General features: G+C 41.1%; 1 protein-coding gene across 1 annotated transcript; it reads right to left on the bottom strand.

The window, feature by feature from the left end:
* Nucleotides 1–1,563: 1,563 nt before the first annotated feature.
* Nucleotides 1,564–9,023, bottom strand: HOXB13 (homeobox B13). Its single transcript, XM_034415524.2, has 2 exons — nucleotides 8,159–9,023; nucleotides 1,564–2,439 (listed from the first exon to the last, which is right to left on the bottom strand). The coding sequence occupies exons 1-2, from the start codon at nucleotides 8,853–8,855 to the stop codon at nucleotides 2,156–2,158; spliced, it is 981 nt and encodes a 326-aa protein (XP_034271415.1). The 5' UTR covers nucleotides 8,856–9,023; the 3' UTR covers nucleotides 1,564–2,155.
* Nucleotides 9,024–16,487: the final 7,464 nt, after the last annotated feature.

Below are 16,487 nucleotides of genomic sequence, written 5' to 3'. Positions count from 1 at the left end.
GTTTCAAAAAAAAGTTACCACGGTCTTATATTTGTTTTCTCATGCATTTTATATCACATATTCATTCGTTTTTACGTGATCATATTGTGTCAAATAATAAATACAGTGCTGCTTATGCAATGTCTGTATTATTTTGGATAATGTACTATGCAATATAAAAATATATAAATAGGCGATATACTTGCACATCTTCGCATTAGACTCTTCGCTGAAGCAACGTGCGGTCAGATATGTAGGGTATCCTTTCCTATAGAATCATAATCAGTGTAAGCGCCAGAGACGTTTCTAAACACTTCTGCAAAATTAGAATTTTAGGAAAGATTTTCGTCGGTTTAGGGAGACTTTGAGGGCAGCACCTCACTCCCCTTCTCAGGCTCCTCCCACAGAGTTTGGCTTGCTTGGGCGGGCGGCTGGTGGATTCCAGTGGAAGTGCAGGGATCCGAAGGCTAACCAAGCCTCATGCTACACTTGGCATGGCAATTTCAAAATCTCAGCCTCCAGATCCAATATAAACAATAGATATTCGAAACGTAAATCTCTTTCGTTGTATTGACCGGAAAAAATCAGTTGCTCTGAATGGCCACTTCTTGGCGAACGATTTACAGCATCTTCCAGCGTCAGACAGCCGTTGTTGCGGCAATAAAAAGCCTGCCTATTGCCAAGGCAACTTGGAGACTCCATGTGGTCACCAGGAGACCACTCAATTGGAAGTTTTAGCGATGACATCATCGCTATTCTGTGGGCTCCGCGACCCTTTGAATGACGCCATAAATCCCCGTAAATCTCCACTAAGATGATGGGACCTGCTCCTAAATCGCCGAATGCTCTTCTCCCCCGATTTCTGAAGGCGCGTGGATTGCAAGGATCTCCTTTCCAGCTGTCTGAAGATCTGAGCAGACTTTCAAGGCAATAGAAAGCGGGAAGCGTAAAAGTTGCACGATGCGGAACCCACGACTTGCAAAAAAGCGCGTAGGCGTGTTTCTATGTCCCCTTTTTAAATATATAGACAAAAATGTTATGATTCCAGAATGACCAGGGCAAGATCTGAGCCCGGAACTATAGCAACAAAATTTACTTTGATGGATACCTCTAAGAGGGGATTAAAAATAATATGAAACATTAAAGATGGCTTTTCCTTCGGTATGCAGTAACTTGTGTTTATTACATTGCAAATTCCCTCACGGCTTTTTTCAGTGTCTTCAAAGGCACTTTTAATTAGTTTTTGGTAGTATGCAAATACTGTATGAATCATCATCAACAAGAACAAAAGCTTCAGGCGGTAGTCAGGCCTCATATGCGGCACGAAGTCTTAAAATAAAATATATAATGGTAATTTTATAGTATAGGCAATTATCTGACCCCCTCCGTAAAACAGATTATGTAAGTATGGATGACCATAGGTGAGTACACACACAGTATATATATATAGGTATATAGCATAATATTGTAGTGTGTGTGTGTATAGGGGTACATACATACACTACAATATTACACAGATTATTCACCTCTGTTTTATATCTTCATTCAGCTAAGAGACGAATGGATCCCACAGCAAACGAGCCATCGAGGTCACTGAAAATTTATTTTACATTCGGGTCGATTTTCTTTTTTCTTGGGTGCCTTTTCGCTACTTCCCCACCCCCACCCTTAAAGCAGCTCTGAATTACTGAATTTCAGACAAAGAAAGCAAGGTCGCAGAATAAAAGCCCTAAGGCACCTTCTTTTTCAAGGAAAAGAAAGGAAAAATAATTGCACACGGTGTCGTCTTCTCCTCTTCTTCTTCCTCCTCCCGCTCTGATAAAATCAGGAAAAGAACGAGGAGGGTATCGCTTGGTGTGGTTTTTTTTTTTTTGTTTTGTTTTGTTTTTTAAATTATCGGCTGTTCCCGCAGTGATTTAATTTAATTAATTTTTCGTGGGAAAACAAAGCAGCAATAGCAACCATAATAATTAAAAATATATTATTAAGAACAAATTTAAAAGGTGACGAGAGATCAGCGGAGGCCCTAGATAGGGCCGCCGGCTCTTAGCAGAAGGCCTCGGAGGGTGGGGGCCTTTGGAGGCCTCACGTGGGCGACCCCGCGGGAGTTCTTACTCCCCCCTTGTTTTTTCTTTGCCTCTTCCCTCCAGGCCACCTTCCTTCCTTCGCGCGTGTCTCAAGAGGCGTCGTCACCGCCTCCACTACTGCCGCTGGCGGTGGCGCTTTTGACTTTGGCCACCACTTTCTTCTCCTTCACCCTCCGGTTCTGAAACCAGATGGTGATCTGTCTCTCGGTAAGGTTAGTGGCGGCGGAAATCTTCCTCCTCTTGTCCTTGGTGATGAACTTGCTGTTGGAATATTCCTTCTCCAGCTCTTTCAGCTGCCCTTTGCTGTACGGGATTCGCTTCTTGCGGCCGCGTCGGAAGGTACAGCCTTCGGGTGGCGATTGACTTACAGTGTCTGTCCGGAGGGAAGAAAGAGAGAAGCGGGTTAAAGCAGCCGCGAGTGGAGGGGCAAGCAGGCAGATTGGCAGGCGCACATGTTCAGTAAAGCCTCCCCTACCTCCTTCGAGCCCTTTGTTGGCCGCTTCTCCGGGACCCCGGACAGGGCAGCGGTGGGTCGGAATACCTCCCTTTCCCCCCCCCCCATGCTCGCTAGTTTGTGTCCCCCCCCCCAGTTTATCTCCCTCCCCTAATCATTTTTTCTTATTTTCACATTCCATCCTCCAAGACCGAGGTGGAGAGAGTCTGGAATCCTGCTCCTTTTATATTAAATTTTCGTCAAAACATCTGCGCAAAATGCAGCAAGGCCCATAGCTGCAAGAAGGCCTCAGCATTGGGGGAAACGGGTATTTCGGCCTTTGCTTAGGAGGAATTTCTCTGGCTTCCCCCCGCCCCTCCCCATCCAAGTAATCAGTGTTATTTTCGATTATCCCACCCCCAAATTTTTCCAACTTTCTCTGTCCCGAGGCAAAGTAGCTCAATGCATAGTAGTCCACGCATAGGGGTTAATTTATTCTGATAATAATGAAAGAGAACAAAATCACAAAGGAGTCCCAATTAGGTAGTATATTTGTTGGGGGCTCAAACCTTTGCAAGCGAATTGATTTGAAGCTAAGATCTGTTGTGAAGCCCTTAGAGATCTGTTTCTCTAAGACCTTACTCCCAGGTAAAACTTTTAAAGCAGGATAAACCTTTAGGCTATTACTCAAGGTCACAGGCCTGTGTTTTAGCGATGCTATTGTATTCCCAGGGCTTTGGAGTTGTTAATTCATACAAATCTGCAGATACAAGTGATGGGGGCTGTGCCTTATTAACAAATATTATTATTATTATTATTAGCAAATATTAATAATAGACTCTTTTCTTCCACCGAATTACTGAATTTAAACAAAGCTACTCGAGCTGTGGTAATTGCTGCTCAATAAATTCAATACTTGCCCCTTGGTTCTTTGGAGAAAGAGTATATTGTAGCTAACAATGCTATTAAAACTGCTTCTCTTACTGAAATTCGAGGAAAAGAACCAAACATAAGAACAACACAGATCTTGGACCCAGACAGATCATAGTGCTGTCACAAGGCAAATTCCATATCCAGGAATGTACAATTTTGCAGCGAACTAAATTAATATATAAATGTATATTTACATTTACATTATATAAATGTATATTTGGGAGAATCTTTTGATATTAAATATTGCAAAGCAAAACAATCCATATTAATGTTGCAAGATAGTCCGCACCAGCTTACCCTTGTAAACTACCCAGACTGCATTTTTTAATCAAGTACAAGAAAGAAAATAAACCTAAAATAAGAATTGTTTCTGTCACTCCTAGCTATGCACTCCTTTTAAAAAGCACAACTGATGTGCAAAATCTAAATGTCTATGTGCTTAGGCAATGAGAAAACATTTTACTCAAAATTATTTCTGTTGATTTCAACAAATAAATATTATTTCAGAATGTCTACTTTCAGTGTTCATATTTTCATGGTTTATGCATGAAACAAATCAATACAGATCTGGACATTAATGTGAAATGATTCACTCTAGGAATTTAGTTGTCACTTATATAAGTTAAAATAAAATGTATTATTGCCAGTGTATACAATTTAAATCAGTGACTGGATATTCTAATCTACAACACATGAACATGATATATGGTATTTTTTGTAAAAAGCATGAGTTCACATAATGAATTAATTAAGTTAAATATCATTACTCATGCTTCTTACAATTAAAAATCAGAACTAATTAATTTTCTAAATTTCAGTGTTTATCCTCTAAGCATGGTAACTCATTAGATTTTAAATTGCTTTAAATTGCATACAAATATTGGAAAATGCTTGACTAAAGCCTATAATATGGAAGATTTGTTTGTATTCAAGGATTGCTTTTTTCTAATACATTTTTTTTCTTTTTACTCTCTGGAGTAACACTCTTTCTTGCAAGTATATAGAGAAGCTGGCAAGTATACTGCACAGCAGTATGTGTACTGCTGAAATATTAATGCAGGATATAGATGCTTCTTGTAAGCTACATGTGGTGTGATGTATTAACAAAAAGCAACACACATTTCTGCAGTATGAATTGTTGTGCATTACAGAATGTGAATAGCTTTTAATTTATTTAAAATTATGCAACTGTAAGTAACAATAATGAGAGCCAGTTTTATGTAGTGGTTAAAGCACTAGGCTAGGAATTGGGAGATTTTAGGTCATAAAACCAACTCGGTGACTTGGGCCAATCACACACTCTCAGTCCTAAGAAGGAGGCAATGGCAAACCACTTCCAAAATCTTGCCAGGAAAACTTCAGGAACCTGTTCAGACAATCACCAGGAGTTCACCAGGACTTGAAGTCATACACACACAGACATCCCTCAACAAGTAACAAGAACTGTATCAATATGTTTTAATAACTCAGTCGAGGGAGGGGAACTCAGTCATGTTTTCAAAGTAAGACTGTGGCAGAAGCCAGAATTGATGTACGGGAGAGAAATGGGTTTTCAAATCACCTACAATCAATCAGAAGACAGTCATAACAGAGTCAATCAGTTTACTACATTTGCAAATAAATAAAATAACACACTTACCGTTTAAGAAGGTTCTTCACTCTTCAGAAAATGAATAAGTTGAGTCTAAAATTACCTCATTCTACCACTGGGACCACAGCCATTAATAGAGAGAATGTTCTGCAAATGCTCCATTTAACTAATCCCATTCCTTTCTGATGGATTTTTTTTAATGTGCACAGCCCATTATTATACCCTTTATTTTTTCTGAAATAATAGATATAGTAAGTAATTTGAAATACTGAATCAAAGTAAGATATCGCAAAGAATGGCCAATTTTAAAATAAAAACTTTCAAGAAATGTGATTTTGTGATCTCTGGAAAGGTGAACCACTAAGGTGTAAGCTATTGGATATATATATTTGTAAAACATTATATTGTGACTTACAACTTTGATACATACTAAACTTTTGTTACCTTGTGAAATGTGTATAATTTTTACAACATAGTATTTTTATATGTTATCATATTCATCTTGAACTGTACTGGATAAGCTTAATAAAGTTGTACTTTAAAAGTAATAAAGTTGTACTTTATAAAGTAATAAAAGTGAGAGAATTCAATATGAAATGATGATATCAGCACAAAGTGTATTTTTAAATATTGCCTGGGTAATATACTGGAATTCTTATTGCTACTAAAATGAAATTAATATTATGGGTTAGAACAGATACCTATTAATGAAATACTGTTTCAAGGAATTGTCAATCTTAATTTAAATGTTGAGAAAGAATTTTCAACACTGAGCTCAATAGAAACAGGCAAATTTCTTTCCTGATACTGCATTTTGGGCAGACTCTTTCAAATATGTGTATTGTTAATTAAAGCAGTGACTGTTATCTTGATCTAATGATTAAAATGCTGAATTACAATTGGGGAGACCTGAGTTCTAGTCCTGCTTTAGGCCCAGAATAATTTTGAGTCAGTCACTTTCTCTTAATCACAGGAAAATGGCATGGATAAAACACTTTTTTAAAAAAACCTGCCTAGACAACTACATGAATTTGTCCATGACATTTCAGGAGTCAATACTTATTTGAATGGGGGTGGGGGAAAAGCAACATGTTAAAGCATAAGCCTTTTTAAAAACATTAAAATTAAGCAACATGGGAAAAAACATTATTGGATTTGTAGTTGCTAGTCAGAGCAGCACTGAAAATAAACTGATTATCTTTCAAATAAAAATATTCACTTGCATTATAGAACATTTTTCCCCCTTGACACTCAAAAATATTGGGCTAGTGCTGGTAATAACCTTTTAAACATGAGCTGGGGCAAATATATATTCTTATACATTGACATTAGTAGAAAATTAATGCAGAGGTAATTTAAACAGAAGCATGTTAAAATTTAGAAGTATACAGAGATTTTCACTGAAAGATTTTTATTTTTGTTCTGTTTTGCTATCTTGCTATCATTTAGGCTTGGGAGATTAGCTTCCAGAATAGCCAATAAAAATAACAAACTAACTTTTAAGCCAACACTTGCCTGGTGACTGCTAATCAGGGTTGCATGGAGAAGCACATGAACTCCCTGAGAATTCTCACCAAATTTTACAAGCTTAAACTGCCGGTAATGGCTTGATGGGTTGCAGCCATAAATTGTGCTGGCCTGGCCTTGAGACAGCACTAAAAGTAGCAGGAAGAGGGAGGTCCCGCAATCTCTTAAGGCTAAATCAGACATAATTTTAACCCCCACCCACCCCCAGCCACTTGTAGACCACAAAGAGAATCACAACACTGGGCAGGGGGATGTTGTTTAGAGAGGCTTCTCCCCAAATTCTCTCCCACCTCCTTTTTTCTTTTCATAAGAAAGATTGTCTGATCCAAACTATCTTTAAAAAACAATTTAAGGTGCCCTTCCTCCCCCCTTTTTTGGGGGACATTGTTAAAATCAGTCTGGGAAATAAAGGGGAGGGGAGGAAGATTCATCACATAGGGGAAGGGGAAAACATTTTGCAGTCACAAAATCAGAGAACTCTCTAGGGAGTCTAAAAGACAGGATTGTTATCTTCAGGCTATCATGCAGAATAGGGAGTTGGAGGGATAGTTTTCACAAGGAAAGTCTTGACTGTTTTTTGAATTCTTAGTCTGAGCTACCTCCGTCATAAAGCTCTGGCCATTTCAGGAAATTCTGGTTGCAGGTGATGATGGGAGTTGTTCTCAAAAAAGGCACTAAATTGGGAAAGATTGTTCTGGGCAATATTGCAGCCCAGTGGTTTTTATAACCTCTTTTCTGTGGCATCAGTTAGATGATGTATACACAGCAATGCTTAAAAACCCAGCAGATCTTGGGAGGCAGGATCTCCAAAACTCCCTTTTCTCTTCCTTCCTGGGCAAATGGTTTGAGAGAGTCCCCTTGGTGCAATGAATACCCCAACCTGCATGCCTCTGTCTTAAATTTGGGCTAAACTCTGCTAGCAGATTAATAATATCGAGGTACTCTACCAAGAATTTTCTTACTGTTGAAAAGGGTTTGAAGCCACTCTGTCATATCCATGCTTTGGAAAACAAAATGAGTCATGTTTTCAGGACAGCTGGTTCTTCAAATATTATGAAAAATCAAGAGAAGACCAAAGGCATCCAAAGAGACACCAAGGAATGGAAAATATAAAATTCCAAAATGTCACTTCTGCCTCTAGTTTGCAGTTCTTCTATACAGACGATTTATTAGGGCAAAGCCTACTAAATAAATACCAAGTTGAAGTTTACATGTCTTCAATTAAATTCTGTAGTGAAAACTTGTGTTCATGCTAAGAGGAAAAGCACCCTTTACTATCTCATGGAGGCACTGGATTCAATCCTGGACAAATTACATCCTGACTGTTGCCAGCAATTGCCCCCCTACCTCCCAGTTACCCAATCTGTGGGAAATTACCATGCAAATATGTTACCTAACTGAATTACTTTTCCCACATTTTTAAAAAAACTGCTTCTCAGGACAAAAAACACATCCCTAGCTGGAAACTGGGTCTTCCAAGCAGAATCGACCCAAAACACTTTCCTGATGCTCCAGGACTGGTTCCTAAGCCCCTTACCATCAGCCCCCCCCCCACAAGAGCTGCGAGAGTGGCAGTGTGTTCTTTGCTCTCCAGGCACCAAGCTTTACCTGTAAAGGCAGTTTTCCAAAAGGGCCCTGGAGGGTTGGGCTCCTTGGGGCAACACACTTGGTTGTTCCAGCCCCCAGCCAAGGCCCAGGAGTCGTGGTAAGGATCGACGGGCAGGAGAGTTTCGTGCCTGGGGTCTCCCGGTGGTCCTCCGAGGGTCTGAACCACAGAAACGTCCAGGTAGCTGGTCATGGGCTGGTAAGGTCCAGCGTAGCCCGGGTAGAAAGCGAACTCAGCGGGGCGGGTCGTATAATCCTCTGGGGCGGGGGGCGCGTTGGCTGCAGCCCCGCAAACCTCCAAGTACTTCTCGGCTGTGTAGGCGGCCTGGGGCGGGGCCGGACACGGCTTAAGGGCGCTGCGGGCCACTCGGTACGAATAGCAGCCGCCGCCTAAACAGCCGTAAGGGAAGGGCGAAGTGCTGCTGGCTGAAGGCGTCTGTGAGACGGCCGGACATGGGATGTACTGTTTGGCCAAAGAAGGCTCCCCGGAGCCGAAGGGAGGCAGGGGCCCATCCAGGGGCGCGTAACCGGAGGGGCCGTGCGCTGGGGGACTGGATGCGCCGCCTGCCCCGGCGAGAGCTGCATTCCTGCAAGGGCCGCCGGCCGGGAAGGGAGGCAAGCTCAGCAACCCATCCAGGTTTTTACCGGGAGCCTCGTCCAGGCTCCTCCGGGCTCCTCCGAAGGCTGCCTCGGATTCCATCCAGAGTAAAGGGTGGCCGAAGGGCACATGGGCGGCTGCTGCTCGCCTCGCTCTGGCCGGGGAATGGAAGCGAGCGGGGCGCGAGGACTGGGAGGCGGGGAAGGCCGGAAGGACCGCTTTAAAAGGCTGGCTGCAACCGAAGGAGGGTCGCCTGGGCGCCCGACCGCAGCGCTTCTGCCCTCTCCCGCTCCCACCCGAAGCGAAGGACGTGGCTTCCCAGAACGGGTCGCTCATTGGCTGAGGCGCGTTGGCAGAGGACGTGCGGGGGGAGGGGGCAACAATTGCGAAAATGCTGTAGTGGCAAGGGGGGAGTAGAGCGGGAGGGGCAGCGCCCACACGTGACCGTCTTCTCTTTGGCAAAGGGGCGGCCTGTGGTAGTGGCGGCGCCTTCCCTTGTGGGGGTGGGAAGAATACCAAGTTCCCTCCCCCTCCAGAGAATGGGTACCATTCAAGGGGCAGAAGGAAAAACGGTGGCGAACCCCAAAGTTACCCGTCCAGCAAAGAAAGATTTGGGCATGCTACTTGGTACCCTTTATCTCTCTTCGGATCGTGAGACGTTTTCAGGGTTTCCATTATAGCATTCTGCCTTCCGTCTCAGTTGTTAATTCTTTGGCCAAGTAGTGAACAGTTCCCTGTACTTTTTGGATCCTGGCGACCCTGGAAATGTATCCCTCCCGGTGACAACTTTTCAAGAGGATAGGCAGAAAGACAAATCGATCGATCGATAGTTGATAGATCGTTTTCCTTTTTGCTCTTAATCGGGGAGGAAAGTCTGAGGAGTCAGACTTTCGCTTTGGCCGCCATGGAATGGGAAGGAGATAGGCGCCTGAGTTCCACCTCAAGAAATGCCTTTCAGAAGGCAACCGTTTGACACATTTACAACTTGTTTGTGAAGTAGGGAGTGCTGAATGAACACAACGAAAGATCCCTGGGGACCTTCTCCAGTTGTCAGAAGGGGAGAACGAGTAATTGGTTGCCCTGAAATTGAAAGGCGGACGGTTTTGGGGCAATCGACTGGCGGGGAGATGTTGGTGTAGGGCTAGCAATCGTATTTATTTAGCAGCTGAGACTTTTACGATTTCAAATAATGCCTTCATGTCCAAGGTCTTGGTCAGATTTGCCAATTTACTGAAATCTCTCAGACTGTCCTTGCAGACAGGTAATTAGTTGAAACAAGGACTACCTTTGGGTAGTAAAAAAGGAAGGGGGAGAGAGCAAAGTGAGGCCAAACAGGGTATTCTGCATTCACATCAGTCTGCTCCTCACACCTTGCAAATTCAGCTGGATTTCTAAAATTGTCTCTCCCTTTCTTATATTTCTTGGCTCACCAAAGTATCTGTCTGCATGGAGGACAGTTGGTCTTCTTGATTTCTATTAATCTCTCAAGAAACTAAAAACCACAGGGAACCAGAGGAGATCAGAGATCTCCTTATGTATCTGCATTGCCTTTGCCTCTTTTTTGGCTGCAGCTAATCACGCAAGGAGCAAAAACAGAAATATCCTTACAGATTTATTCCTCCTTTATACTCTTTATATCACTCACTCAGAAAGCAATAAAATGTAATTGATGACTTTTGACCAGTCATCTCCTCTCAATGCAACCGTAGGTTTGTAGTTCTGGAGGTAGCATAGGGCACCTCCTTGAGTTCCTGGAAGAAAGGCTGGATAGAAATCTAATTTAAAAAATAAATTAAAAAACCCAGTTCCATCCCTCCCCACAACTAAAATCTCCTTCGTGTCTTTTACCTGTCCCCTTCCTTTTTACTATCCAAAGGTGCATCCTTGTTTCAACTAATTACTCTGCCATATTTTAGCATGAATAAGCTTTCTAATGAATGGCACAAGAAGTCAAAGAGGTGGGCCAAATCCAGGTAGTGATCCAAATTTATTCTCTGTGAGAAGATGGAGGAGTTGCTGAATAAATTAGGAGTTATTCGATTTCATACAATATTGCTAGTATAGAGTAGCTTGTGGGCAGGAGATACATGCACACATATACACACGCATATACACACACAAGGAGGAGGGGGAGGGAAAGAGAGTAAATTCACCAAAACAGGTAGGTGCAAAAAGAGAAAGATAATACCCAACTATAACTATCCTAATATACTTTCTCCTTGTACTTTCACTCTTGCCTGGTACTTTGCATGCTATTTACTTGCAAGCTTCTCTGTGAAAAGCTCCAGATGTAAATGAAGGGATTCAGCTGGCAGGGAATGATTTATTTCTCTGTTTATTACAAGATTTATGTCCTCTGCCTCCAAATCCATAAGATTTGTGATGATTCATAAATAGATCAAATATAACTCCCAACAATTCCTTTAAACCCATAACAGTTAAATCAACTGAAAGGTAAACATAAGGCTAACAAAAGTAATTGAAATTAAAACTAAAAATTACTTTAAAGTGATGGCAGTCCCGCAAATTCCAAATGCATGCTTGTGAAGTAAAGTCTTTTCTGTCTTTAAATTGCCAAGCAAAACTCAGCATGTTTTGATGATGAAACAGCAAATAGATGCTGGCTTCTAGGTTTCTAATTTTACAATTAATTTGGCATACAGAAGAGACAACATCCAACAGTGTCTATTGCCTGCTGCACTCTTCTGCCTTGAAAACTGGAGGTGGATGGTGAGAAAGCAGAGGAGGAAGATAAATCAATTTCAACTAACCCTTTAGGCTATAGTGCATAGTTACCTAGAAGTAAGCTTCATTAACGTCAATGGTGTGCTGTGACAAATATTTACTTGCTTGCCTTTACATTGTTTTTATTTTCCAAAGAGTCACATGGCCAATTTTTGAAATTGATGCCAATAAGTTATACTTACAAGCAAGTATGCCCAGGGTGGCTAGAGAGGATTTGATCCTGCACTAAATTGTCATCCTCTTCTTAGACAGATGGGCTAAGGGTGAATAAGATGCCTAACCAGATTGTTAAAGTCATGGTCTGCATTTTTATAGTATCTTATGTTTAGTTTTCCTTTCCTTTCCTTTCCTTTCCTTTTCTTTCCTTTCCTTTCCTTTCCTTTCCTTTCCTTTCCTTTCCTTTCCTTTCCTTTCCTTTCCTTTCCTTTCCTTTCCTTTCCTTTCCTTTCCTTTCCTCTCCTTTCCTCTTCTCTCCTCTCCCCTCCCCTCCCCTCCCTTCCTCCTCTCCTCTCCTCCTCTTCCCTCCCCCTTTTGTCCTGATCCAATGATTTTACTTATGATCCAATGTCTTCTGTGAACCCAGAAAATGGGTTAATTTCATAACCAGGAGTGTCTTTTATGAAGTCAGCCTCAAAAACAGTAAACAGAAACAAACAATATGCATCTTTTATTTTTATTTTTTTCTTTTCAGTTAGCTGAATTACATTATTTGTGTTTCTTATTTGGATATATACATATATAAGTACTTATCCTAGTCATTAGGATAGTTTTTCAGATTTCAAACAGATAACAAATTTTATTTACTCAGGGAGAATGTTTATTTATTTACCATTCATAGACAGTGTAAAATACAAGTATTTTAATAGCAATATTAAATATTGTATATTTAACCTACTTGTGCTATAGTAATAGCACAAGTACGTTGTGCTGCAGTGTGGCTGAAGACAGTGATGCATAAGATGTAACTATTTCATTTCATGTTGTAAGGAAATGGTGCCAAAAGATTACATTCCCTAGACATGTGTTCTGTTGCAAAATGTACAGAAGACAATGTGCTTGTTTTCCTTAGCTTGATGTCCCCTATTAATCAGTCAGTATTGGCTGGGTTTGTTCCTTAATGTTTCTGGAAGATGTCAGCTGAGGAAAGCTGTCCATGACCCACTAGAGTAATTCCCCAGCCCATGCCTTCCAGATGCGTTGGATTGCAACCATTCTGCATTCCTGGACAGCATTGCTCTTCTTTCTGGAAATTACTGCAGTGGGCACAAAGCGGCAAGGGATTTTCCAGATTCCACATGAAAGTTCCAGAGTTCTTCCCATGCAAAATGGGTGGTAATCTAAGCAAAATAGATGCACCACATTTGTATAACCAGAAGTTGATAACATTCTAATTTATACTGCTGCAATAAAAAAATCGTAAGTGGTTAAAAAAAACCAAACCCGGCACATTTTTAAGCCAAAAGTCAGAGATTTAGATTTTTCTTTCTGCAGTCGAGGAAGATAACACATTAGTCTTGTCAGTATAAAAGCATTACTATGGTAGTAATCTCAGAGATCCATTACCTCCAACAGTAAAACTAATCAACAATATATCTTCTTGAAAACTGAAACTTTTGATTTTCAGATGTTATTTAGATAACATTCTTCCCATACAATATTCTTCCCTTTACATCCAAGTAAGCTCAATGGCTTGAGCTTATTTGGATGTAAAGTCAATAGAAATTAAAGCGTTTCCTCTTTTCATCTATCTGTCTCTTCCCCCTTCCTGTTTCTTTTTTCTTTCCTTTTTTTTTTTTTGTCAAGACCTTAAATAATTCCTTTCCAAGCCATGAGTGAGCTGACCAAGGTAACACAATGGACTATGCAGCTAATCAACTTTGGAACTGGCAGAGAATAAAATATTTAAAAGGAGGGGGAGGGGGAGGAGAGGGAGGAGGAGAAACTGTTTGAGATTCATTTTCTTCCTGGAAAGGAGGTGGTAGGAATCTTATATCAGACAGCTGGTGGAAGAAGGGATCAAGTCCTGTCTCTCCAAACCTCTACAGAATCTGATAAATCTATTTGAGGCAATATCTGTAGTTATGAGATAATACATCGGCTAGTCTCTGAGATGTTACAATTCCTTGTTGTTTTTTGTTAAAGGACATGGGTTGTACAAAGACATTCAAGTCTAAATATTAAACTCTCTAGCTATTTGGAAGTACAAAGTTAAAGCTCTAAAGGACCTTCCCCCCCCCAAAAAAAAGGGTGTGCATAAAATTGCATTGCCAATAAGCTTGCATTCCAATCCTATGTGAATCTACCCACCTGTAGAGTTAGATAGTAGGGTTATATATAGATTTCAATTATTGAATTTGCCTGAATTGAACAGTGCTGCTGAATCCACAACAAAAGCCTGTTTCTATCAGCTCTTTCACACAACCAAAATGAAGTTTCAGGCCACAAAATAATCGTGGATGGTCGATGCAATTCAGTCCTGCACCATAAACAGAGCTGTATTACAATATGGGAGCTTATATAAATCATTATAAAACAAATAAATACCAAACTCCAGCATCATCTTTCTCTGTCTCATCCTTTGGAGGCTGTTCATCACACACCCATTATTTTTATTTTGTAACTGGAAGAATATAAACAGGATTTCATTCATGGACAGCTTCTACAAAGATGCTGCTCCTGGTGCCAGAATATATGGATTCAGATTCTGCAGAAGACATTAAATAACTCTGGCAAATCTTACTCACTCCAGAAAATAAGGCAAAATGGTTGGGGCGATGAGTGGCATTTGTTTGCCTGGAGAAATGGGATCAGGCCGAGACTCACATATTCAGTTTTGCAAGGTCTTACCAGACTTGTGCACTCCTGCCCTGTCATTGTCCATACTTTCAAGAACATTGGCTTATTCCTCCTTATTTTTTAAAAGAAAAAATAATAATTTGAACCTAACCAAATGATTCTTCAGAAATAAGGATAGTGTATTAGCAAAATGATTTATTTTAGCAATGTCTAGGCCATTGAAGATTTATAGAATTCTCTACCTTCATCCTTCATGACTATACTAATATATAATCAGCATGTTGCACTTTACTTACCATATATTAGGAAAAGCTTCAGTTACAGGAATAAGTTAGGTCTTATGATTGCAAATTCACAGTGGATAATTTATTGCTTCTCCCTATGCTGTGCTTGTGAGCCCCTGTCTTATAGACCCAGAACACTTTTTCTTTCTTTCTCTGTGCAAACTGACAGAACTTAAATATATTTTCAAATCCTCCATGAGCATTTACAAAAACAGATTAACTAAACTATTTTTCTTTACTTCTAACAATCTAAGGCATTCCAAAATTACCTCTCTATCCCTCCCCCTCCCCATTTCTAATTATGGAACAAAGTTGTGCATCTTCCATGAAAAATGTTACAGTCCTAAGACTTTCCTTCTTAAATTTTAAAAATAGAACTGTACAATAGAAATCCTAAATGTGTCTTCTCAACAGAAAGTTCTTTTGATTTCAGTTATGCTTACTTATCAGGGAGCCTAGCAGTGCAGCCCTAACCTCCTCTGTCGTTAATCTTACTGTATTTGATGGGTTTTACTCCCAAGTAAATGGGCTCTTGACTGCAGCCCTAATCCCAGTCGATGGGGAAAACGTATGCAGATGATGCTCTAAAATACAATCTTTCTTTAAAAAGGCATGTTATGTTTTTGACTCATCCACTCTTATTCAGTTAGTGTCCAACAGAAATTAATGGGGTGATAGACCATTACGTCTTGTACGTCTTTACTGCCCCCTTTGCTCGTCCGGATTTTGTAGCCAAAAGTTATGAGTTGTGATAGAAAAACAGAATGGATTTCTTTCATAGTGGCTTGTACGTTACTAAGGATGAAAAATGGTATGCCCCCAAAATGTGCGTTTCATTAGGCACATAAGATAAGAGTAGAACGCAGCAGTGCCCAGAAACTGGAAATTTCCCTTTGGGGCGGCCACTTTTAGTGCTCAGATATTCGGGCCGGAGACCTGATCAGAGCCTGCAGGCAATCTAGCTCGAAGGCAACGGGAAGGTTAGAGAGGCGTCCTTCCTTAGCCTTGAAGGGGAGTTCAACGTCAAGTTGAAAGTCAAGCGTCTATTGCCTTCCGCTGCATCCGCTCCCCCCCGTCGGGAGCTGCCCATTAAATCCCATCCGGAGATTCTCCGGGCACTTTGAAGATTCCCCCTTCCCCATCTGTTCGGGGAAGCCGAAACAACCAGAAGTGATTTTATGGGGATATTGTAAAGCGAGGCATACGAGATTTGGAAAGAAGTCGTTATGGTGCGATGTGCTCAGAAGAAGACAACACCGACGGCCAAATGAAGAGGTTTTGCAGTTATGCCCCAATTCTATTAACCGAGGGTTGAGGGGGCTCCAAGATGCAATGGCGACACAGAGGGGAGGTTTACGACGCGAGGGCATTGTTAGAGAGGAAGCCCTATAGAAATCAAGAGGCTGCTGGTCTTTGCCGAGATGCCTGCCTGGCCTTCGCAGTTGCGAGGGAGGGCTACGGAGACGGCAAGCGAACGAGCGGAGAATTACAGAGCAGATTCAGGAAATTAAGACTGGATCTTTCCTTTCTGAGTCGTCATGCCAAAATAAACATTTGAGATTGGCTTGGAGGTCCTTTCGTTTTACAGTTTGTGGGTTAACATTATGAAAGTTCCCTCGCATGTTCTTATTTTACAGGTTTCTCAGAGGGAAAGGCCATCTCCAAGGCCAATTTTAATCAACGCTCTCCTAGCTGAGCTGGAGAGGGAAACCATTTTCCACGTATAGGGTAATTATCCCTCCTCGGTCCAATATAACACAGAGAGTGAGATGGGCGGTTTTAAAATCTGATAAATAAATAACTTTTCGAAGCTTCTGGTGTACAGTCTGCCCTTAGGTTTCTTTCGGATTGAAAGGTTATGCTTTTCAGATGCAATCTTGAAAAATCCAAACAAACTGGAAGTACAAAA

This window comes from Pantherophis guttatus, chromosome 4 (genome assembly GCF_059756535.1).
Source record: "Pantherophis guttatus breed Tessera chromosome 4, ASM5975653v1, whole genome shotgun sequence".
Taxonomy (NCBI): domain Eukaryota; kingdom Metazoa; phylum Chordata; class Lepidosauria; order Squamata; family Colubridae; genus Pantherophis; species Pantherophis guttatus.
Note: the sequence above shows the minus strand (reverse complement) of the source record. Positions and strands in the feature narration are given on the sequence as shown.